The 26,098-nt window shown below is 38.0% G+C and overlaps 1 protein-coding gene across 1 annotated transcript; it reads right to left on the bottom strand.

The window, feature by feature from the left end:
• Window positions 1-13,451: 13,451 nt before the first annotated feature.
• SmD2 (small ribonucleoprotein particle protein SmD2) lies at window positions 13,452-25,483 on the bottom strand. Its single transcript, XM_083141358.1, has 4 exons — window positions 25,309-25,483; window positions 23,364-23,484; window positions 19,712-19,846; window positions 13,452-13,692 (listed from the first exon to the last, which is right to left on the bottom strand). Exons 1-4 carry the CDS (start codon window positions 25,311-25,313, stop codon window positions 13,588-13,590), a joined length of 366 nt encoding a protein of 121 aa, XP_082997484.1. The 5' UTR covers window positions 25,314-25,483; the 3' UTR covers window positions 13,452-13,587.
• Window positions 25,484-26,098: the final 615 nt, after the last annotated feature.

The following is a 26,098-nucleotide window of genomic DNA, read 5'->3' as shown; positions in this document are numbered from 1 at the left end:
CTTCTACCTGGGGGAAACATCCACAACCCTGAACCTCAGCATCAACAACCACCCTTCCTCCACCCAAAACCTAGACTTTGCTGTTGCCATTCACACCGATCAGCTCAATATTCCCTTCAATGACTGCTTCCAGGTAGAGATCATCCACTCCTTGCCCCAATCCACCAACACTTCAGTATGTAAAAGATGGGAGAGGGCCTATATATCAACCATGAGTGCAACCACACCCCCTGGCCTGAACAAGGCCACCCAGTAACACCCCTCACCTTCAGCAACACCCTTTACCTCCCCCTACACCATTCAGCACTCACAGTTTTCGACAGCCTGGCGAGGGAACAACATATATGTAATAAATTTACCTAATCATTTCAAAATTATAATTCACTGGAAAGTATGACTGGCTTTGGCATTCTGTATCAGTCTGCTGCTGACTTATACCTAGATAATCTCTGGTCTCCAAAATTGTGTTGTTAGGGCCTCCCCAATGGCACAGTGGTAGCATCGTCGCCTTGTAATCAAGGGGTCCCAGGTTTGATACCCGGTGGAGGCACAAGTGTTTCGGATCCCACTTTAAACGGTAGGTCCAGTCCCGATTAGCCTTACTGTGCATAAAGTGGACTTAAAACGCCAAAACAATCACTAAATTGTGTTATGCTTTAATAGGCTGGTGAAGGTCATACGCTCGCACACCCATAAGAAACCAACATTATGGGTGCTACGTGTCTGGAAAATATGAAATTTGGCTTGTCAGAGAATTTTGCAGATTGTCTGGAATTTACATGCATTTTGGAATCTGCAAAATGAACAAGGAGTTCACTTCCACTTCTGGATTTGGTTCTTGGGATTCCATTCCCAAAAAAGATTCAGTTTAGAAACTAGTTTTTGTTCTTATGATTCTCAGTCTTGTGCAAAATTATGGTTCCCTCGAATTTCTGTAATATTGGGTTGGTGCGAATGAAATGTCCGGTCCAGGTGCGTCATTGCCAAAGGCCAAAAAAAATCAAAACTACAATACCTGGTTGCCTTCTGCAGCCACACACTTTTGCCATCGCCCAGCTAACAATTGGATTCCATGGCGAAAGAAGTCTGGAGTCTGCGACGCAAAGAACTCCTCAACGCCATGTTGCACCGCCCGATCATCAGCGAAGGTCTTCCCTGTCAGGAAGTGATCGAGATGCCGGAAGAGATGGTAGTCAGTGGGAGAGAGGTCGGGAGAATATGCTGGATGAGGAAGGGTTTCATATTGCAACTCATGGAGAGTCTACACCGTCCTTTGCGCGACATGTGGGCGTGCATTGTCTTGCAACATGAGGATACCATGTCTGTGGACCATTGCTGGATGCTTGAGAAGACGTTTGCGGTGCATTTCATGGAGTTCAGCTCTGTAACGATCTGCATTGATGGTTTCACCTCGCCTGAGAAAGACATGATGGATCACACTACCATAGACCACCATACCAGCAACAACACCTTCCGTGGGTGGAGAGGTGGTTTCGGAAACCTCCTGGATGCTGATCACGATCCAACCATTGTCCTTATCATTTACGATTGTCATAGCAGATCCATTTTTTATCTGAAGTGACAATCCGATGTAACCATCCCGGTTATTCCTTACACTCGGAGAACTGCACACCTCCAGACGGCGAGTCTTGTTGGCCGATGTCAAATCATGTTGTACCCACTTTACCAATCGCACGGAGCCGCCGAACGACAGTGGTATGGTGTATGCCTAAATCGTCTGCAATGGCACGAACACTTTTCCGAGGGTCCGCTTCTGTGGCGTTCCTGAGGAGCTCATCCGAACATGATGTTGGTCGATGGCCACGGGGCTCATTTTGCAATGCTGTGTCGCCGGAACGAAATTTGACAAACCAGCGGCGAATGGTGCATTCATTTGCCATTCTTGGCCCAAATGCACTGTTATAGTTTTTGGTGGCTTGCTGAGCAGAATGTCCCAGTTTGAATTCGTAAAGACAAATCACTCGCAATTGTGTGTTCTCCATGGTGCACTTTCAGACGACCCTGTTCAGCAACACACTGCCTCCTGACTGTCTGGGTGCTCCAGCCTGTTTGCTGGACGTATACAGAGTTTATGACGTTAGACCCGTGACCTCAGTCAATCCCTGTGTTGTGTTGTTGAGGTGCGTTTCCCACAAGACGTCAAAGCGGACATTTCATTCGCACCAACCCAATAAATTTTCACTTTTATAATACTAAATATTAGAAAGAATATCGAAGTAAAACTTGCAGTCCAGATATCTGATTGATAACTAAAGTACATTGATAATATGATCATAATTATCGATTTATCGGAAAGGTTGCTGAAGATGAGGTTATCGTCTGTTACTTTATAGATCTTGGTCTTGTTGGCATTTCCCATAAAATTCCTATATGCTACAAACAATTATAAGTACACAGCATCTGGAGAAATTTAAGCAATAAAGCAGCATTTTCTAAGACTATAAATCTGCAAGAAAATGAAAAGTTGTGTATGGTTAATGAACTTTTTGTTGTTTTTATATTGTCGAGATCTGTTATGCTGAAATAATGTTACCTTAAAGTCAAATCAATGAAAAAAAAAAATAAGATTTTCTTACCCACCAACTTCGATTTCTATGAAATTTGGTATACACTGTTCCTTTATAGTTGAAAGAAACCCCTATTTTTTTTTTTCACTATCTCAAATGGTTTTCATTTTACAGCACTTTGAAATGTCACTCTTCAGACCCTCTACACAAGATACCCTTGCTTACATTTTATTTCTTTTCTTCTTAACCAATAATCAGATCTCTGAAATTTTACACAAAGTTCAATGAAATAATGAGGATTTCAGAAAAAAATAAATCAGCACTCAAAAAATTTTAAAATTCCTATAAAAAGACTAATCATGGACTTGTAGCCTAATTTTTGTGGTGGGAAAACTAGGTTACGAAAATCTGAATTGTCATCACTTTTTCTCTACAATTTTTTTTTTTTATTCTTTCTAACGAAAATTTTACGTTTTTTGGACATTGCCTAAAATTTCAAGGTCAATCCATACCAAATGGTCCAGTACTGGTCACTGGACCAGTTTTATTTTTTTTTATTTGTTTGTTGTTGTAACCCCTGTACAAGGGTAGTTCAAAATGCATTGTTTTTCTAAAACTAGACTGTTTGAAAATGGCGGCCATTTTTGTTTCATGACTTGCAACATTTTTGGCCTATGCGATAATTATGATAACTCAGCTAAAAAAATTATAGAAATCTGTGGTAAAAAGAGATTGTTTTCAGTACATTTTAGGCTACATTTTATGTTCTGTATCTTTTTTCACCACATCTAATGCAAATAGCTGAAATTTAGGGTCAAAACTGACCGATATTCAATTTTGAAGGGAAATCAATGTATAGGATTGTTATATATTAATGGAAGTTAAGTTATGAAGCCATGGGCTGAAACAGCCATAAATTTCAAATTATATATATATTGTTGTTGATTTTTTATACATGTGTAAAGTAAAGTAAAGTGCTCCCCTGTGCATAGCACCATGCCATGAAGGCGTATAGGGGGTGTGGGGGTAACGCCCCACACTTTCTTGATCCGGTCGTGAGTGGGGGTGATGTGATCAGCATCATGCCCCTGACCGCCTTTACCCCCAGGTACCCATGTTATTCGACGCTGGGTGGGCACCGGGGCCACTTCCATCGTTAGAATAGTTCCCGGATTTGAACCGGCCGGGGATCGAACCCGGGACCTTTAGCATGGTAGTCAGACGCGTTACCGACTGAGCCACCGCGGCCACTTTTTTATACATGTGTTATGGAGTTAATATAAAAATGTTCGAACTTAAGTGTTTTATTGAATAAGTTCTTCGAATCAATACGTGACAAGTGGCGACGATGGATTGGATACATTTGTAAGTTTAACAATTAATAAGATTATTGTAGTTGAATAGAAGATTCAAATCTAAGAAGTTTGAAAAATGAATACGTTGCCATTCTAACACCATTAAGCCTTGTTTCCATGATTGTGAAAGACTAAATATGCTGACCAAGGCAGTAATTTATTTTATTAAAAACATAAACTAAACGTAACGTTTCAACCTTCTAGCAAGGTCTTCATCAGACTCTGTATCAAGTACAAAAGACTTTTGTACTTGATACAGAGTCTGATGAAGATCTTGCTAGAAGGTTGAAACGTTACGTTTAGTTTATGTTTTTAATAAAATAAATGGTTGCCATTCTTCGAATCCTATGAGGTAGGAAGTAATATTAAAGCTTATGTGCGAAGATTTTATTCATTTCTAAAAGCACAAGAAGCCAAGGAAGATAAAAAGGTTCATTTATTGTTATCAGTGATTGGAAATAATGCTTATGAGGCATTGTACATTAAATTAGCTCCAAATGATCGTAGTAGTTTTCCTGTCGAAGTTTTGCTGACAGAACTTGTTGATATTTATGAACCTAAAACAAACAAGTTGCTTGAGATATATAAATTTAAAAATGCTAAAAAAGAGCATGGTGAATCAATGGATGAATATATATCACGAATTAAAAAGTTGTCATTAACATGTGGGTTTAAACCAGAAGATTTTGATAATGAATTAAAGCAACAAACAATTTTTGGACTTGAGGAAGGTACATTAAAAAGGAAGTTAATTATGGAGACTCCAAAGACGTACAAAAATGTTTGTGATTACATTAGGAATCATGAAGTACTAGACAGATTTGGTAGCCATATTCAGCAAGGCTCAAACATCCACAAAGTTAATACATACACTCCCAAGAAATATGTACAAGGGCAAATTAAAAAGAAATAAATGTTATAAAGGACAATTGCAACAGGACAGTCCAAAGAATAACTGGATTTGCTATAGATGTGGTTCGAATCAAAAACACAGAGCTGAAGGTTGTCCAGCTATGGGAAAAGCTTGCAGATTTTGTGGCAAGATAAATCATTTTTCTAATGTTTGTAGATACAGGAATGAAATAAAGGATGTAGATAAAAGATCACCAGGGAAGAAGTTAGATTTCATGTATCGAAGACAACCTAACTACACCTCAACGGCTGTGCAATATTTAAATAAGACTACATCAAATGTAAGATCTTCTTCTACACCCTTTGAGGAGGAAGATGCGATAAACAAAACCCTGAGGTAATAATTTTGACTACAGTGGAAGCCAGCACAATATATTCAGTATAAATGTAATAAATACTGTACAGCATAAAAGTGAAGAAAGTAGCAAGGATGTTGAGCAGTTATTATGCAATGAGATTCAACCCTTACATGTTCAGCTATATATCTGCAATAAACCAGTTAAATTCATAGTGGATACAGGAAGTTATGCTAACATTCTACCTAAAAGTAGTGTATGGAAAAGCAGCGACGTTTTACGATTGAATCCACTCAAAAATGGCTATGGTACTATCACAGGAGAAAAGTTAAAGTTTGAGGGTCAAATTTCCTTACCTGTAAAGTATAACTCACCGAGTTATGAAATGCCGTTTATAGTAGGAGATTTAAATGATTTAAAACCTATACTTGGTCGAGCAGGATTGCGTATTCTCTTTGGCGATTGGACAAGTTTGGTAATTGATACTGTGCAAGGGCAAATGGAAGAAAAAATTTGGAATAATATTACAAGGAGCTGGTACACAAACACATCAAATGAGGAATCAGCGAAGTTGAAATCTGATATTTTAGTAAAATTTGAAATTTTGTTCAATAATGACATTTCAGAAACCCATAAGAAATATTAATGTTAGAATTCCATTGAAGCCTGGATTTGTACCTGTGAAAAGGAAAGGTTACAATCTACCTTACTTTATGCGTGATGAAGTAGGCAAGGCAATAAAAGATTTGTGCCAGCAAGGAATCTTAGAAGAAATAGAAAGTTCTGATTGGAGTAGTCCTGTAGTTCCTGTGCGAAAAGCAGATGGAAGTATTCGTGTATGAGCTGATTATAGCAAAACTGTAAATCCAAATGTAGATACTTTACAATATCCACTTCCAACTTTTGACGAACTTTATCATAAGTTAGGTTCACATAAGTGGTATACGAAGATTGATCTACGTTCAGCTTTTCATCAATTATTAGTCGAAGAAAAGTCTCAACGTGTTCTTACCATTGTAAATGAAGGTAATTTATATGTACATAAACGTTTACCGTTTGGAACTAAAATAAGTTCAAGTATTTCAAAGAGCCATGGACACAATACTTGGTGGTATTGATGGAGTGGTATCATTTATTGATGACATTCTTTTAGGAGCAGATACATTGTATGACTGTTACAAACTAACTGTATTAGTTTTGGAAAGATTGATGCAGTACAATGTGAAAGTAAATTTGCAGGTCTGAATTTTTTGTTCATGAAGTAAATTTTCTAGGAAGGAAATTCATGGAACATGGATTTTTACCTACAAATGAACATGTTCAGGCAGTGTTAAAATGTAAGGTGTCTGAGAATAAAAAGGAATTGGCGACTTTCATGGGTTTAGTGGCATATCATGCACGATTTTTGCCTAATTTGAGTTCTAGGATACCTAATCTTTATTTATTGCAAAGGAAGAGTGTACAATGGTTTTGGAATGAAGAATGTGAGAGGGAGTTTCAGCTAGTTAAGCAGCTATTAGTTTCTGCACCTGTTTTAGTAGCATTTGACACTCGATTGCCATTAGTTTTAGTCACGGATGCAAGTGGCTATGGGATAGGTTGTCAGTTGACACATGAAATAGAAGGAGTGCTGAACCCTATTGCATGTTTTTAAGCTACTTTAACAGATAATCAAAAAAGTTACTCTCAAGTTGACAAGGAAAGTTTGGCAGTAGTGGAAGGTATAAAACATTTTCATATATATTTGGCAGGAAACAAATTTAAAATTCTAACAGATTCTTCAACAGGTAAATGTAGGGATGGCTGATGTCTTGTCCAGATTACCTGTGTCATGTTTAGTGAATGAAGAAGAGGATTTACCTATTTATTTTTTGGATAATGAGACATTGATGAGTGAAGATCCTTTAAGAGTTGAGGAAGTAATTGAAGCAATGAAACAGGATGAAACATTGTTACTAGCATATGAATACACAGTGAAGGATTGGAGGAATATAGCATGTAAAGAAGCTGATGGAGAATTGAAAATTTATTCTCAGAATAAAAATGTCTTAAATTGCAATCATGGAATGTTATGCCATGGTGAGCGAATTGTGGTGCCAAAATTATTGAGAAATAAGGTTCTAAAAGACTTGCACACATTTCATTCTGGAGTTGTGAAATCCAAACATGTTGCAAGAAAGTACTTTTGGTGGCCAAGCATGAACCAGGATATAGAGAATTATGTTCTGTTGTGCGATGTGTGCGGAAGACATTCAAGTGCACCAAACAAACAAGAGTATGTTTCATGGAAGCCTGAAGAGGAACCATTTCACATAGTACACGTAGATCATTTTTTCTTTAATGGATATAAATTTCTTATTTTAGTGAATGCATTTAGTAAATACGTAAATGTTTGGCAAGTTGTTCATTTAACAGCTGAAGAAACTGTTGAGAAGTTGACAAATCATTTTTCCATTTTTCGAATACCAAATACCATATGTTCTGATGGTGGCCCTCCATTTGCCAGCAGGGATTTCCAGACATTTTGTAACAATCATGGAATAAAATTAATTCACAGTCCACCGTATAGACCATGTGCAAATGGAGAAGTTGAAAGGCACGTACAAATCATCAAAAGGTGCATGACCTTAACAGGAGAGATAACAAAAGGCAACGTCAACAGACGCAATGCTTCTGTGGATAAATTCTTAAAGAGAATGTTGTTCCATCACAACAATACTGTAAATGTGATTATGGTGAAATTACCAAATGAAATTTTATTTTCATACAAAGTAAACGCCAATAAATTAATTCATAATGATAGAACAAGGGTTATTTATGAGGCAGAGCATTATAAGAAACGATCTGGAGTATATTATTATTGTCCAGAAAGAAAGCAGTATGAAAAAGGCGAGATAGTTGAACAATTATCGCACTCAATTTTCAAAGTTAAGAGGGACAATTACACAAGAAATGTTCATTTTTCATTTTTGAAGCCAGAGATTTCCAGAAGGAACGAGAGTGGAAGATATGGTAATGGTGAACGCTCGACACGATGTACAGAAGAGTTTGGTGGTGAGCAAAATCAATTTGCTAACTTGGACTATATGGAATTTCCTTCTGTGGCTCACAATGAAGAAATGGAGCAGCAGAGAGAAGGAGGTATGCAGGGTCTGGAGAAGCCAGGATGTTCGAAACAAGAGTCCACTGCAGCAGCATCATTTCCACGAAGGTCTGCAAGGATACATAAACCACCTTGCAGATATGAACCAGTATAGAATGGTTATGATTATGTTGTTGTTGTTATGTTTCATTTTGCAACCAAGGGGAATATTGTTATATATTAGTGGAAACAGCCATAAATTTCAAATGATATATATATTGTTGTTATAGTTACTTGTTGTTGATTTTTTATGCATGTGTTATGGAGTTAATATAAAAATGTTCGAACCCAAGTGTTTCATTGAATAAGTTCTTCGAATCAATACGTGACAAGGATATATTTTTTTTAGTAGGTAAGCAATGAAATAGAGCTAAATTTTTTTCTTAGAGGAAACCCATACATCCAGAGTTTCAGCAGAAAATAACCTGATGGAATACAAAATCTACCCACTACCAGCAGAATTTTCTATATTCATGGTGAAGGCATTTGCTATTTGTCAAGCATCATTGTATATACAGGAGAAAAACCTCAAGACTAGTGATTGCCACTGACTGCATTAGTTTTACATACCCTGTGGTCCATAGATGCTTACCGTAGACCAGTACATTGTCAACATAAAAATGTTGTTTCACAAACTAAGGTTATGGTATAGAAGGAAACCATGCATTAGCTAAGTACGCAGCTAAAAAATCAATTCACCAACCTCTTCATTAAATTTTCTGCTCAAGTGCTAGAATCATAAGCTAACATAGAATTATTGGAAAGTTGGCAGATCAATTACATGGAAGAGTTATGGGAAAAAATACTGCTCAATTCAACCACGTATGGTGGATTGTGGCAGAGGCCACCGAATAGAACATTTACAAGTTAGTTTCGTGGATATATAATTAGTAACTCGTTTGTCTTATATTATCAACCACGTTGTTTATTCCCCTCAACATGAATTGGTATCAAGATATTAAACTTTCAAAGAAATTATTTAATAACCCTTCTTAGATGTCTGCTAAATTACACCCTCACCCTGAAAGACTTGTTCGTCCACTAGGAAGATTGTGACATCCCATGTTGCCAGTGTAGTGCAACTGAAGGAACATCTATTTGAATGTACACTCCATACAGCTACACATGATTGATTTTTAAGAGTTCTCAAAGCAGCAAGATATTATCGACCACACACGCCTTGTCAATACTCTTGCTATACTTAACAATCATAGAAAATATTGTATTCCAAATTATTAAATGTAAAAAAAAAAAAAAATGCAACTGGTGCATAGCTTAATAGATTAAACCAAATAAATAAAAACAATTAAGGAACATTTCACACCTTAGTGACAAGGGTACTATCACATGTTAGCTGGCATTAGTAATGTACCACTTCAAAAGTAACCCTGAAGAAGCAATGCAACCTTTCACAGACCTTTCCTCCATAGAATACAGCACGTGGCATAGATTCGGTAAATGGTTAAAAAAAACACCATTTTAAAACTTGAAAGCCAAGGCTGATCAGTTTCTTCTTCACCAGGGACGGCGCCAGGGGTGGCCACGGGTGGGCAAGCGCCCATTCAAAAATTCCTGTGCCCACCCAATCAAATTCAATAAGTACATATACTTGGAGATATATGAATAATTCGATAAATAAGTGTATTCTGGTGTTCATAACATGTATATTTTACTTGTGAATGTTATCTATGCTAGAAATATTCACATATTATCAACCCATAAAAAGCCAATTTTGTCATTAGAAAGTGAAAGTAATTACTAGAGCTATTGAAACAAAAACTGTGATCAAATGAATACTTCCATGATTAAAAACAGTTAGTAGGCTTAGGAGGCTCAAAATTATGGAGGGTATGATCAAGATTAGATCAGAATTTACGGTGAACTTTAGAACTGCAGTTCCAGGCTTCCACATACGGATATAAATCCTGGCCTGGGTATGGTTAAAATAATCTCTAAATAAACAAATAAAATCATCACCTTAGCGTTACTTCCTCCGGCAACACAATACATTATTTTGACTTTTTAATTATTATTATGAGAATAATTTAATCAAGAAGACTTAGATGGGCAGGCCATGTGACACGAATGGCAGAGGAAAAAAATAGTTTACAGGATTCTTGTTGGGAAACCTGATGGTAAGAGACCAGTAGGAAGGCCAAAACGAGGATGGAGGGATAACGTTGAGATAGACCTAAAAGAAATCGGCAAGGATCAAAAAGATTGGATTGATCTTGCCCCGAATAGGGACAGATGGAAGGCTTCTGTTGCTGAAGCCATAAACCTAGAGAGTATAATATAGTTTTAATTAGCTCTGCATTCAAATTCCAGAAGTGTCCCTTTTTTTATTTCATTACAATTTTTATATACTTGTTATCTTCAAATATCAATATGGTATGCGAAATATCAACTTTATATTCATTTTATTAATAAGAAGGAATCACAATAATCACTACAATACTGCAATGAATACATTTTAATAAACCAGTTATGAATGGAAAAAAGCTACAGAATTATTCAATTGCTAATGAGTGGCTTATCCTATTTAGAAATCCTCGTTCCATACATAAATTTTGCCACATGAATCAGCCGAAAATGTCAACAGAATCTGTAGATGCAGCTGAAGTAAAGAAAAAAGTTATGTCACGATGTATCCAGAAGACGATTTTATTAGTTTGTTTTTAAATCCACTTTTATGCTCAGATAGGCTAATCGGGACTAAAGCTACAGTTTAACGTGGAACCAGTGTGCATTGTGCTTCCACCAAAGGAGGGGGAAGTCGAACACAGGACGTCTTCATTATAATGCGACAGCGTTATGCCTTTTGGGGAAAAATATACAGAAAGAACTCGCACCAAACGTGGCATTTTAGCACCACAGAAGATGCGTCCATTTTAGGAGGGTGATTGCCTGAGACAAATATTTGAGACTTTCGGAAAACAACGTCATTGTTCACGTAATTAGCTGCCTTGATCCACTAATGAAACGCTGTGCAATTGAAACTACCATCTCAACTTTCTAAGAGGTATGAACTAATGCAACTCCATTTTTGGAACAGTAAGTTGTGGTTGATTTGTTATATTTAACCTTTAAACAGCCGAGCCGGTTTTCGGAAGTAACCCCTCTCTCGCCGCGGCCTTCGCGCGCGATTTTTAAATTTTTACACTTATTTCAGAAAAACTTTATATCTCTGAGACTATTTGAGCAATCTACATCGGATAACTTTTGTTTGAAAACAAAAACATCGGAGCACGCGACCGTGTACAATTTAGAACGCCCAAGTGAGAAAAACGAGGTTGGGAGGGGCAAAGTCCCCAAATTTCAATGAAAAAAAATCGCGTTCGCCGTTATTAACTTAGCTAATAATCTCTTCAATTCTGAAAAGATTTTTCGATCTTGTTTGTGAGTGATATTCTGTCAAAATAGCCTTTGATTAGCCTAGGAATAATTCATGGAAAATGAACAAAGAATTTGATTTCCGCGTGTGTTTTAAATCATTCCTAATAAGACGTTCATTTTAATCCAAACATTAGGATTAGGAAAAACTAAGTATGCTGACCAAGGCAGTAATTTATTTTATTAAAAACAAACTAAACGTCACCTTTCAACCTTCTAGCAAGGTCTTCATCAGACTCTGTATCAAGTACAAAAGTAACAAGATACACAAAAAGGGCATTATATATACACAAACATTACCCCCTCCAGACTATTATGGGGGACTTAAAGTTAAACAAAGAATGGAAGAAGGTGTTAGAAAGAGTGGAAATGACAAGAGAGGAGAAGGTAGGTGAATGTACAGTTGGCAAGTGAAAGCCACCTGCTAGAAAGTTCCAAACAACTTTCTAATAGTCTGGAGGGAGTAATGTTTGTGTATATATAATGCCCTTTTTGTGTATCTCATTACTTTTGTACTTGATACAGAGTGTGATGAAGACTTTGCTAGAAGGTTGAAACGTTACGTTTAGTTTATGTTTTTATTACAATAAATTACTGCCTTCATCAGCATACTTAGTTTTTCATAATCATGGAAACAAGGCTTAATGGTGTTATAATTAGGATTAGGAGAACCGGGAAGTGGGGGATGCAGTTCCCTCGCCAAATGTTGCCATTTATTGCCCCTAAACTATGGCCTTTTTATGCTAAGCCTTTTCTACCAAGAAAAAATATATTGTCCTTGCCCCTCAAATATTGGCATCCAATCGCTGCTACTACAAACATTCAGATAGATTTGTCAGTTGTGCAAACCTTGTAAGCTAAGAAAAGTAATCCCCAAAGGAGTAAGAAAAGTCTTTCAGTCAAAAACTCATACGATGAAAATGCTCAGGAACATGCATTTAAATTACGAGTAACTTCACGATTATCTACCATCGCACTTTCTATCATTGTCGCCGAATACATAAAATGAAGTATGTGCCTTGTATTTGCAACAGAAGCTTAAACCTAATTCACATTTATTTCACTGTATTAACATGCATGAAAGAATATGATTTAGAATGTATGGCTGGGGTATGGCTGCGCATGTGTAAACACTTCCTTGAAATAATTGTGTCCATCAGAGACTAAACGAAAGGAAATGGAACAAGATGCGAGAAGAGATTAGAAAAGAATAAAGAGGAAAACAAGGAAAGGGAAAAAGAAGTAAGAGGAAAATCAGGAGTGTAAGAGAGAGAGAGAGAGGGGGGGATACATACGTCTTACGTACTGTACACATACATGGTCTTACATTTATACTGCCCACCCTAATATATCAATAAGGAGCTTCTGCCCACCCGGTCGAAAATTTCTGGCACCGTCCCTGTTCTTCACAGTCTTATATTTGACTTAATGATGTCGATGAAATGTGGTCTAAAGTTCAACATTTCTTTATAACCACAAAAACCTGGAACAAAGAAAAACACATTGCACTGTAGCTTACAGCATATCTTTGTAAGCTCCTGAATAAACTTTCTTCACCATCATGCAAGAACTGAATCCAATATTAATTTTGAGAGTGGGTTTTCAACTTTAACTTTGGATGCATTTAATTGCTCTTGTCATGTCACCAACACATTCCTGAAGTGTGCAGCATTGATTAAAAATTATGAATTCTGGACCCCATTCTTGGGAAATTTACAGGGAATCAAACCTGTCACCCCCTTGATTACAATGCGAGTGTTCGTCACTATGCTATCAGGTAAGTACATATAATCTAAAGAATTTTAAGTACTAAAATAATAACAGGTACCTTTTCACTTTTTTTATTACAACTTATAAAGTTCGAATAAAATGACATACATGTTTTATTTCTTGTTTACAACACAAAAATACAATACAATGAAGCATGGAGAACTCTTTTTAAAAATGATCATTTGTACTCTTTACTTCCCAGCTGCAGTGGCTAGGGGGTTTCGCAGAACCAGGATGACAGAATCTCCTCGAAGGAACATTTTTGAGATGTAACGATCTTTGTTGACAGGTTTAGCCTATAAGAATAGAAGAAAACCAGGCGATAGCGCAATAATATCCACAATACATACCACAGATCATCACATAACATAGTAAACACTGTTGATATTCACAGTAAGGACAAAAGCATATTTTAAAAGATTTCAAACTGCTAGATTTGGAGTTCACACTTGATTGAAAACATGTACTGACTGATTTATAATCCTAGCATGATATTCATTTGTGTAATGATCACAGTATTATAAACAAAAATACGTTAGAGTATTCAAATTGGTCTACTTACGCAAGTGAGTATGTATTCTTACGTGGACGACGTTTCGGAAGCTTTACTGCTTCCTTCCTCAGGTTGTCGTTTTCAGCTCGGAATATCAAGCCATGTCAGAGAAGTGTCATGTAAGGATACTGGGTGAAAGGTTCGGGTTAAAAACACTTCATAGTGCTTGACCTATATAGAATTAAAACCACTTTGCTAAAAACCCCTTAAAACTCACAATAAAACATGTAAAAACCACCGCTACGGTAAACTGGAGTGGCCGTTGGGAGCCTAAACTCCCTGTCAAGGTGAAGCGAGCGGGCAGATGGCGCCGCGCAGCGGAGTGGTACTTCCCCTCCCACGAGAGATCCCTCCCCTCTCTCTTTCTTCCCCTCGTCACCAATCCAAGGAGAATTCCCGTTCCACCTCGGCTGCTTTCCTTACTTCCGATGTGACATGGAAGCCCATCGGGGCCCTTTTATTATTCAAATTGTCCCACTTTTTAAAAAAGCTAATCCATACGTCATCTAAATTGCCCTCGTCCCGGTTCAGTTTATTTCTGTGTCCCGCGCATATCAATGCCGTTTCGTACACGTTCCTATCCAATTTACTATTACTTTTTTTGATAACCTCTCTTTTTATTATTCTATGCCCACTGTTTATTATATGCTCTGCAAGCCCCGTTTTCGGATCCCTTTCTTTGATGTTCTTATCATGTTCGCCCCATCTAATACGCATACTCCGGCCCTGATGAACAAAAAGGGGTGTATAGGATTGAATGCAATTGCGGGATGGAATATATTGGACAAACCGGCCGGAGCATGCGTACGAACGTGTACGAAACGGCATTGATATGCGCGGGACACAGAAATAAACTGAACCGGGACGAGGGCAATTTAGATGACGTATGGATTAGCTTTTTTAAAAAGTGGGACAATTTGAATAATAAAAGGGCCCCGATGGGCTTCCATGTCACATAGGAAGTAAGGAAAGCAGCCGAGGTGGAACGGAAATTCTCCTTGGATTGGTGACGAGGGGAAGAAAAAGAGAGGGGAGGGATCTCTCGTGGGAGGGGAAGTACCACTCCGCTGCGCGGCGCCATCTGCCCGCTCGCTTCACCTTGACAGGGAGTTTAGGCTCCCAATGGCCACTCCAGTTTACCGTAGCGGTGGTTTTTACATGTTTTATTGTGAGTTTTAAGGGGTTTTTAGCAAAGTGGTTTTAATTCTGTATAGGTCAAGCACTATGAAGTGTTTTTAACCCGAACCTTTCACCCAGTATCCTTACATGACACTTCTCTGACATGGCTTGATATTCCGAGCTGAAAACGACAACCTGAGGAAGGAAGCAGTAAAGCTTCCGAAACGTCGTCCACGTAAGAATACATACTCACTTGCGTAAGTAGACCAATTTGAATACTCTAACGCATTTTTGTTTATAGATAGTGAGTAACACGCACGTAACCAATATGTTATTGACCTCCGATACGGGGAGAAAAGTGCGTGCATTCGAGAAGTTGAGGATAAGACTTAATAAAACCTTGATTAGGATAGGCTTTTTTAAACAATGTAAGAGGATGGGGGTTTTGCCAGGATTTTTAAAATGGGGATATCAACCTTTAAGCAATAAGTGTCGGTCGCAAAAAGTAGAATTGCAACATAAAATGTTAGGGAAATGCATAAGGGAGGCTTACGGGCAGGTGGATAGACTGAACTATGAATGTTATAATTTACATTTGGAGATAGGGAAAAAACTCGACGATTTGACATGGAGGCGCATCGAAGAGCGGCATTTTAGAACCATCGAAAATGCAAAAATTAAAGATTTAGAAACCATAAGGAGAAAAACTGTAAAATTAGGCATCGGTAAGCAGACTAATAAAACTAAAATATGTGAGGGTAATATCGATAGTATGGGCGAAAACTTTTTAAATCTGACAAAATTAAACCCCCCAAAAGCTTTGGGTGATATGTTGAGCAGGGGGCATAAATTCGCTGTAAAGAACGAACGGTTTGTGAAAGAGGAGGTTGTTATCGCCACGGAGAAAATTATCGGGAAGTTAGACGAGAAAGAGGATAAGTCCAAAGTCAGGCAGGGTGTACGTGAGATTATTGATGAACACATGTTGAGTCAAATTAGGAGAGGGTGTGTTTCCAGGGGTGGGAATAGAACGCAAAAAGAGAAAAATGACCGGAGAATTAGGGATGATTTAAACACTGTGAAAAAATGGGCCAAAGATAATAATGTGTATCTCATTCGATCTGACAAAGAAAATAAGATGGTAGTAATAGAAAAAGGCGTATATCAAAGTAAGTTAGAAGAATGCTTTCTAAATAATGATTTCGAAATTGTTAATGGGAACCCAATTAGTAAAATTAGAAATGAGATTAGACGTGGGATAGAAACCAGCATAACCTTAGGCAGCGGGGAAAAGAAGAAGCTCATTAAAGAAGTGAAGGAGGGGAATATCCCCACAGCATTCGGCATTCCAAAAACGCACAAGGCACTGATCCCACTTAGACCAATAATCCCCACCTATGAACACCCAGGGTATGGGTTGGCAAAGGAATTAATTAAAAGAATGAAGAAGATTAATGTTAACACCCAGTATAGCGTTAAAAACTCCTTTGAGGTAAAAAAGTCAATTCAAAATTTAGAAATCGGGAGGGATGACCAAATTAGCAGCTTTGATGTAACAAATTTGTACCCTAGTGTACCGAGAGTGAAAGCCGGTGACTGCCTTCAAAGATGGCAAGATGGCTACTAGACCATGGCGTGGATATATTGGTAGCATGGGAATATGTCAGGTTTTTTTTTTTTTTTAACCGGGTACAATTATTTCCGCGTAAACGATAAGATTTTTCGACAGAAAGAAGGGTTAGCGATGGGCAACCCGATATCGGGTTTTGCGGCAAACATTTTCTTGCATTACTTAGAAAAAGCGGTTATGGAAAGGGTGGGAGTAGACATAAAATATTACTGTAGGTATGTGGACGATATCCTTGTAGTTGGAAAAGAAAAAGATCTTAACACTGTTTTTGTGGAGTTAGGAAAACAAGAGGACAGAATAAGCTTCACTAGGGAGAATTCGGTGGAAGGTAAAATCAACTACCTGGACCTAAGTATTACCAAAACTGAAAAGGGGATAAAGACAGGGGTGTTTCCCAAACCCCTGGCAGGCAGTCTTTATATTAAGAAGGCATCGGAACATTCAAGTAGGGTCAAATCGAATGTTTATTTAAACTTTTTCATAAGGGCTGAGAGGTTATGCAATAATGCCGTACAAAAAGAAAAGGAAATATCGTGGATAATAGAGGTAGGAATGAAGAATGGATTTTCCGAATATGAATTGAACGTGTTAGCTAGGAGAGCAAGGAAGAATATTTCAAAGGGGAACCCCGATCCTGATAGCAGATTAGAAAAGGAGGAAAAAGAGAAGGGAGGGTTGGATAGTAAAGTTAACTATGTTGGGATACCGTACTGTAAAGGGCTCACTGAGAAAATTGAAAAAACAGTGAAAAAGTATGGTGTGAAATGCGGTACGAGAGCACCTAGAAATATTGAAAAGCATTTCACGGATTATAAGAGGGGGGTAAAAATTCGAGATAACCCTGATGAACAAAAAGGGGTGTATAGGATTGAATGCAATTGCGGGATGGAATATATTGGACAAACCGGCCGGAGCATGCGTATTAGATGGGGCGAACATGATAAGAACATCAAAGAAAGGGATCCGAAAACGGGGCTTGCAGAGCATATAATAAACAGTGGGCATAGAATAATAAAAAGAGAGGTTATCAAAAAAAGTAATAGTAAATTGGATAGGAACGTGTACGAAACGGCATTGATATGCGCGGGACACAGAAATAAACTGAACCGGGACGAGGGCAATTTAGATGACGTATGGATTAGCTTTTTTAAAAAGTGGGACAATTTGAATAATAAAAGGGCCCCGATGGGCTTCCATGTCACATAGGAAGTAAGGAAAGCAGCCGAGGTGGAACGGGAATTCTCCTTGGATTGGTGACGAGGGGAAGAAAAAGAGAGGGGAGGGATCTCTCGTGGGAGGGGAAGTACCACTCCGCTGCGTGGCGCCATCTGCCCGCTCGCTTCACCTTGACAGGGAGTTTAGGCTCCCAACGGCCACTCCAGTTTACCGTAGCGGTGGTTTTTACATGTTTTATTGTGAGTTTTAAGGGGTTTTTAGCAAAGTGGTTTTAATTCTGTATAGGTCAAGCGCTATGAAGTGTTTTTAACCCGAACCTTTCACCCAGTATCCTTACATGATACTTCTCTGACATGGCTTGATATTCCGAGCTGAAAACGACAACCTGAGGAAGGAAGCAGTAAAGCTTCCGAAACATCGTCCACGTAAGAATACATACTCACTTGCGTAAGTAGACCAATTTGAATACTCTAAGGTATTTTTGTTTATAGATAGTGAGTAACACGCACGTAACCAATATGTTATCACAGTATTATATGTGCTATTTTTAAATGAACAGTGTAATTAAACAGCTTTCATCCCAGATTCAGGATAATATAAGAATACAGCGATCAAACAATACAAAATAATAAAAAGCTAATGCAACAAATCAAGTTTTCATGCATTATTTACTTTACAGTAATGCATGGTTTCTACTCATTTTGCAACATTCTTAGAACTTTCCACCTACTTTTAATAACTTACCAGACTACTTTATAATGATTTGACATAGCTGTCTTCAACTTTGCATGTTAAAACAGATCAAGTTTATTTAACATTGCTGAAAATAATACACAAAAAAATATTTTCTCCACCCTCCAGGAAAAAAAAACCGTTTCCAGGTCAGTGGGACCCAATCTTTGTAAGCATACAAGGGAAAAAAAAGTTCGTAACATGCCCAAATCCAAGTAAATACAACAAAATTATGTACAGGAGAACAATGATTATATGTTCTTTTGTGGAGTATGCTTAAAAACCTTAAAATGAGGGAAAATATTGCAACAAAGAGAAGGCATATTTGGAAAAGACTAATATATGGACCATATTTTTCCATGAAGCAATATAAATTTGCAAAGGATTTTCCATGTACAATGACCAATCGCCAGTTCCCATCCAATAATCATTTCTATTGTTGTTAGCTTATTTTCTCCATATTGCATATCCATAATCGTGTAAACTTGTCCTGCCTCATGCCTCAAGTGTAGACCAGGGGTGTGACGGGTGACCCTTTCTGAAGATGGAACGAATTAATGTTATTTTACATCACTTTTCTGCCAGTTTGACTACTTGTGATGATGAGGATGAGTGATGATATTGATGAAGGGACACTCACAAAGAACACCCATGTCCAGGCCAGGATTTGAACCAAGGACCCCTGGTATTGTAGCACACTGTGCTAACAACTCTACCATAGAGGTCGGCCTGTTCTGAAGACATCCAAATGTCAACTTCTCTTCCATGTGGTATACAATGGACTGCATTTTGCAGACTAACGAGGTTCTGATATGTAGACTCTGTAGGGCATGTGTTACTCTGTCCATGTGCGTTTGTGATGGTTTCATCAATTTCATGTTATTCATCCTCATCCTTGCGATTAGCCAAAACTGGCAAAAAACAAAGTGAAATAAAACAATTCAAGAAGTGAAGACGAAGGGTATTATTATCAAACTAAGTCAAAACGAGTGACAAATGCTGTTATCTGTGAATTTCACAAGCTTGAGATTTGTAGTGAAAAACACTGAACGGCACAACAGCATTAGAATACTTTAAAATGTCCATGTTGTATTTTGCAACATACCTTCTTCTTGCCCTTTCCGGTACGTGGGAGTTCGGTCCACATCTCCTTAACATTCTCAAGTACCATGTTGCAATGGCGATCAAAGGCTTTCACCCTACCCAGAAGTTTCTTGTTGTTTCGACAGTTGATGAGAACCTACGAACAGAAAAATATCTTACATAAAATATTTGATTTTTATTGTATTGGTTAGACAATAAAAAAATAAAGTGATGGTCCCGGGTGTTCAATGATTTTCCACAAGTTTTATAGAAGTAGGAAGTACTTTACAATACTGTCAACGATAGTGCAAGGAAGTTAGAAGCTTAGAGAAACTAATTAGTAGTTAAATGCTTCAATAAGTAGCAAGGAGCTGTTTTTGGTTTATGGTCATCTCAGATGCCAAGTATTGTTGGATTTTCATGCAAGGTTCACAGATGTTTTTTTTTTGCAAACAAAGAATTGTATGGCAATATATGGAAGGGAAAAATTGTTCTCCAGAAAAACACAGTAAGTAAGTAATCACCAACATTCTGAAGTATGCAACATAAATAGAAATCAAAACATGTAAAAAAAAATACTTGTGTACCATGATCAATTCAAAATAAACAATTGAAACTCGGGCCAAAAATAAAATTTATACATGGTAGTTATCCAAATTGGAATAGTTAGACAAAATTAATAGTAAAGGTTCCAATTGCTTTATCATTTTTTCAATATTTCCTATAGTGCAGGAGGCCTTAGAAAGAGCGTTTTGCGGGCTAACAGCAGACGTCGCTCGCACACTATTGCTGATACTCTAGTGTTGCCTGCTCCTCAGCCGAACAAACAGGCCGAGGTAGCAAGAGGCAGAGGTCACTCACCCTTCCAAAAGGGTGCAGCGAGCTAGCTGTGGCAACCGGGCTAGTAATAAGTAATTTTCCGCTTATAAAATCAACAGTAAGTATTGGAAAGTAGTGGGAAGTAATTTAGAACCTTACTGAAAGTAATTATCACAGTTTTCATCCGAACCACTATGTGCCTCCACCAAGTATCGAACCTGGTACCCCTTGATTACAAGGCGGCGACACTACCACTGCTCCATCGGGAAGGCTCTCGTAGCATGATGAAATTGCAATAAAACAAAAGGAACTTGGGTCAAATTAATTGTACTGTATATATATGTGTGTGTAGCACTACAAGTACCATCCAAATAACAGCTCTATTATTTACGGTTATGCATACACAGGGATAGAAACTATTCAAGTGGTCAAAATTATTGATTTTACTGACAAAAAAAAAATACCGACCTAATTATTTACAACATACCAATAAATCGTCATCCTAAAAGTAAAAGTGGGAATTCATTTGGTAATAATTATTATTTGGCCTCCACCATCCCCACAGCCAGACATCACACATTTCTTTATTGACAATACAATAATGTTTTCATTATTCTACAAAATTATGTACGACAAATAAAGAATCATAAAAAAAAAGCATATAGCAGACGTTGAAATGCAAAACATACCCTTACTTCGACTATGTCTCTTGTGTTGTTTCTCTATAGTTTTCTGCATTTCATCGACATGAAGTCCTCTCTTCTTCTCTTGCTTTCTCAACGCCTTCTTTTTCAAAATTACTGACTTTGCTGAAAATGAAGTACAAATTTGGGCCACCCTCCATCAGGAACACTCGCAGAGCGCAGAAATGAGAAGAAGTATCGATGTGGGTCTGCGTGGTCTAGGATGAAGTCAGCATTCAAAAACATCCCAGAGCTGGGTAACACTATAGTATAAGGGTGACTGATTTCTTCTAATTTACAGGAGAAAGTACTTACGGAAATCATTTTCTGTAGCATTGTGGATGTTCGTGAATGTAGTTTTGATCCATTTTAATGCAAATACATGTTGTTTTCTGCGAAAATCTCTGTCAGACTCGATGTTTCTGCTGCCGCCATTTGCTTTCTGCACGAGCAGAAAGCAAATGAAAGGTATTAAGGTAATTAGCATAATTTCAAATCCAGGCACGAATGTAGGTATTTTCCGGTGAACGAGGTTGCAACACCGCATAAATCAACAAAACACTCGCACAACGCGCGATGAACCAGTACACTGTCGCCATAATGTGTGATCGAAATAACAAGTAACAGTAAGTACTCGTAAATATAAGAAATATACATTATCTTATTTAGAAATGCATTATTTCACCTTAAGAAATGTTCTGCATTCCAAAATAGTAAGTTAGCAATGTAAAATAGTGTGAAATATATGATTTATAGGTGTCACCCCCATACTATAGTAGTACCCAGAGCTGTTGTATGGGATTCAAATCAGGACTCTGTGCAAGCCAGTCCATTAGTGGGATGATGATGTCGTCAAATCACTCGCCCACAAGCCCTGCAGTATGGATGGGTGCTCGATCGTATTCAAATACACAATGGTCATCCCCGAACTGATCTTCGATAGTAGGCAGCATGAAAGCGGTTAAAATGTAAAAATAAGCTTATGCAGTGACATTGCCATGTAAAGCAACAAGGGGGCCAAGCCCCCTCCAGGTGAAACATGACCGCACTGTAACCCTGGCACCCCCAAATTTCACTGTCGGCACTATACAAGCTGGTAGATGTTGTTCACCAGGCATTCGCCATACCTACACTTTACCATCGGATTGCCACATGGTGTACCGTGATTCATCACTTCACGCAACAGTTTACCAATGTTCTATGGTCCAGTTTCGACGCTCTTTGCACCACGGGAGATGGCGTTTGGCATTTGCCCGTGTGATGTTTGGCTTATGGGCAGCTGCTTGGCCATGGAAACAAAGTTGGCGCACCTTGTGCCGAACAGTCATGGTTCTTGGAGTAGATACTAATGCAGTTAGGAATTCCTGTGTGATGGTGGCAATTGATGATTGACGACTATGCTGTAACCCTTTTAAACACTTGATGGTCTCTGGAGGTCAGCCTGCACGCTTTTGGGTTATACAAGTCTCTTCAAGTTTCCATTTCACTATAACATTGGAAACAGTGGACCTAGGGATGTTTAGAAGGGTGGAAATTTCGCACACAGACTTCTTACACAAGTGGCACCCAACCACGTTGGAAGTCTGCCAAGTTCCTCAGACTGTCCCATATTGCTGTATAGCGCTGTCTGCAGACAACTGAGACCACTGACCATGTGTTCCACGTGGTAGATGGTAGTAGAGTGTCGCCTTCTGGGATACACACACGTATCATGGTGTGTCCGGGTACATTTTCCAAATAAAATATTGTTTCAGATTGTAGTAAATTGTAACACTCACTTCTACAATCAACCTTTTTTTACATCTTTAAAATACACATATCAGTGTCTCCTGACTTCAGCCTTACTACTGCTACACTCATTTATAAATTACTTGTGAAAATCATTACACACTCTGAACCATTACTAAAGATTTTTAAACAGAAATCCATGCATATAACCTAACATCATAATTTATTACTTGCTTTCCACCTAGGATGCACAAACTAAAGGCAATCGAGAAATCTTACATAACAAATTAGTAATCAACAACTAAGGAACACACACATACATGTAATAGCCCAGGTTGTAGATCATGCACATGCGCAGTTTAAAATTGGGTGAAAATAGCTCAAAAGCTAGCTTCACGACCTGGTGAAAATGGTAACTCCAAAATAAAATAGCCAGATTATTACCTGTGTGTTGTTCTTCACAGATTGTGTTAAAACAGACAAAGGACCAGTGTTGAACTCTTCCTCCTCTCTTTTCGACAGCTCTTCAGGGCTCATCTCGGACTTTGGTTTGTTTAATAGTGACCTGAAAGTATAATATGGTAAAAATTTACTATTCCACAAACAGATTTCTACTTACAGTAATAAGTTCCTGTAGCATTGTTTAACATCTGGAAGGTGTTTTCTGTCATGTGGGAATGTATCATAGCGGAAATTCATGTTTTTGGTTGAAAATTAATTATCCGACTGACAATAGCCTTTGGTGCGTGTACTTTCCTAGATCATCACACGTCGTGCTTGTGTTTTGTTTATGTTCATTGGGATGCAGTGTTTCCAACCTTCTGTGTTTCCAACCAAACATACGAACATGACATGTCGTGGATGCGTGGTGAAATTCATACCGGGAGCCCCACAAACCATTGACGGATAGCCCCACGAACCATTTCCAGCAAGGTTAGGCAAGCATAGTTAAAATTTTGTTCATAAAACAATGCGAAGTAGTAAAAAAAATTATATTACATCAGCTATTTTCACGAGTGTTTTTTGGGTTACGAAGGTTGGAAACACTGAAACACTGGATAACGAATGAAAATCGACAAAACACAAGCACGACGCGCAATTATCTACGAAGGTGTACGCCCCATACTGTGTCATATGCAAGCGAGACAACGCAAATAAAGAAGTACTTGTAATGTGAAAAATTGACATTACTTTGATCAAAAAAACGTGAATACACCTTAAAGAATGTTCCGCGAAGCAGATAGGTAAGTACGAATGTTAAAAGTGACGAAACAAAGAAGTTACAGGTGTTTGTGGAATAGTAAATTTTTACCGCAATTTTTTACATTGCTAACGTACTATTCTGCATTGCGGAACACTTCCGAGACCTTCGTACAGTATACAGAAACTCTTTTCGGTAAGTACTTTCTCCTGTAAAATTGAAGAAATACGTTTCAGGGATACTTAAATTTTCATGATTATGAAAACCGGTAACACTTTACTATACCGGAGATGGATTTCTTCAAATTTACAGGAGAAAGTACTTACGCAAATCATTTTCTGTAGCGTTGTTGATGTTCGGGAATGTAGTTTTGATCCATTTTAATGCGAATGCATGTGGTTATCTACGAAAATCTATTTCTGACGCGCTATTGCTGCTGCCGCCATTTGCTTTCTGCACGAGAGCACAATACGCTCTGATATTGTCCGTATATGCTAAACTGAACGAAAGGAGTGCTAATGGAACCTAACCTAACAGGCCTAACCTAACCTAGTAGGCATACCTCGTCCCCGTGATGGTTCGTGGGGCTATCGTGAATTTTTGGGCTAACGTCAATGGATTTTGGGGCTGCCCATGGATGGTTTGTGGGAAATAAGGAACAATAAATCATTTATAGGTGTCTCCGGTATAGTAAAGTAGTACCTGAAAAACAATATGCTGACCAACCTTCTAGCAAGGTCTTCTTCAGACTCTGCACCAAGTACACCTGAACGTTACGTTTAGTTTGTTTTATAATAAAATCAATTTCTGCCTTGGTCAGCATACTGAGTTTTTCATATCATGGAAACAAGGCTTAATGGTGTTATAATTGGTAAAGTTCTTTACTTATTTCCGTTGGCAAGATCATACAATGTACTATGATGTTGAACAGGTCAGGTTTAAAGTTTATGAACGGTTATTTCAAATCTTGAACATATAACTTGTGAAATAATCCAACATACGGAAAGCACACGTTTTTCGAGTGTTCACAATTTAAATTTTTTTATTACATTTTATAAAAAAAATGAACAGCTTGCTTGAAAACTAAGAATGGTTTCCGGCGCATGGCTGTATCTAAACCAATTTTCAATTCGTGTTTCAACTCTCTTTTGTATGCAACAACTTATTCTACAATACATTTATACTTACGCCATTGTCAATAAGTTGTGATTCTAATTCCTTTTTGAAAATTAATAGCAATGTACCGGCTGCGCAAGGGAGAGTTCAAGAACAGAACCGAAAACAACGGACACCGAATAAAATGATGACAGTGATAGCGATGTCTACGAGCAATGGGTTTCCCTTTTTGGACAACACTGGAACAACCTTGCGTTCTGAAGTCATAGGTGAATATTGAAAATGTTAGGTTAAATGCCTAAGTTGTTAAGTTAGACTAGCTAGCTTTAGTTCTTTTAGCATAGATAATAGATAGATTTTCAGTGTATTTTTGCTAATAAAACCAAACCTAACAACGTAGGAATTTATCCTCTGACGTCGAACGCAAGGTTGCTCCATTGTTGTGCGATAAGGGAAACCCACGAAGTAGATCTGGTGATGCCATCTGCCGGGATTTTCAGGAAGTACTCTAATGGCCGGTTCGCTCAACGCGCGTTAAATTTTAAAGAAGCGTTAAATCAAGTTAACGCTACATTAGCACATTGAGGCATTTCTCCAACCTTCGTTAAGGCTAACAGACCTCTAATGTCGTCGTTAAATCTAAAGGCACTCTTTTGCTTCATTAAAGTGCTTAACAGCGCGTTGTGTTGTGTCGGAAATAAGATGGCGATATTGCGTATGCCAGCTGTTGTGTTGAAAGGTTATCCCAAACCGATTTGAACACATTATTTGCATACCATCGCAAAACATACACTAGTTCGATTTCTTTCTACAGCAAAAATAATTTTCCCATTTCGTATTTCATATAAATTCGTACTGCAAA

The sequence above is a fragment of the Lepisma saccharinum genome, chromosome 19, assembly GCF_977018435.1.
Source record: "Lepisma saccharinum chromosome 19, izLepSacc3.1, whole genome shotgun sequence".
In the NCBI taxonomy this organism is placed as follows: Eukaryota; Metazoa; Arthropoda; class Insecta; order Zygentoma; family Lepismatidae; genus Lepisma; species Lepisma saccharinum.
Note: the sequence above shows the minus strand (reverse complement) of the source record. Positions and strands in the feature narration are given on the sequence as shown.

Bases quoted from the DNA above. Each gene is read 5' to 3' on its own strand.
- SmD2 (XM_083141358.1), bottom strand. The intron at 19,847-23,363 runs GTAATAATCTGG...TTCTGTTCGTAG, and splicing joins CTGTGAAGAACAACACACAG to GTTCTCATCAACTGTCGAAA. The intron at 13,693-19,711 runs GTATGTTGCAAA...CTATTCTTATAG, and splicing joins CCGGAAAGGGCAAGAAGAAG to GCTAAACCTGTCAACAAAGA.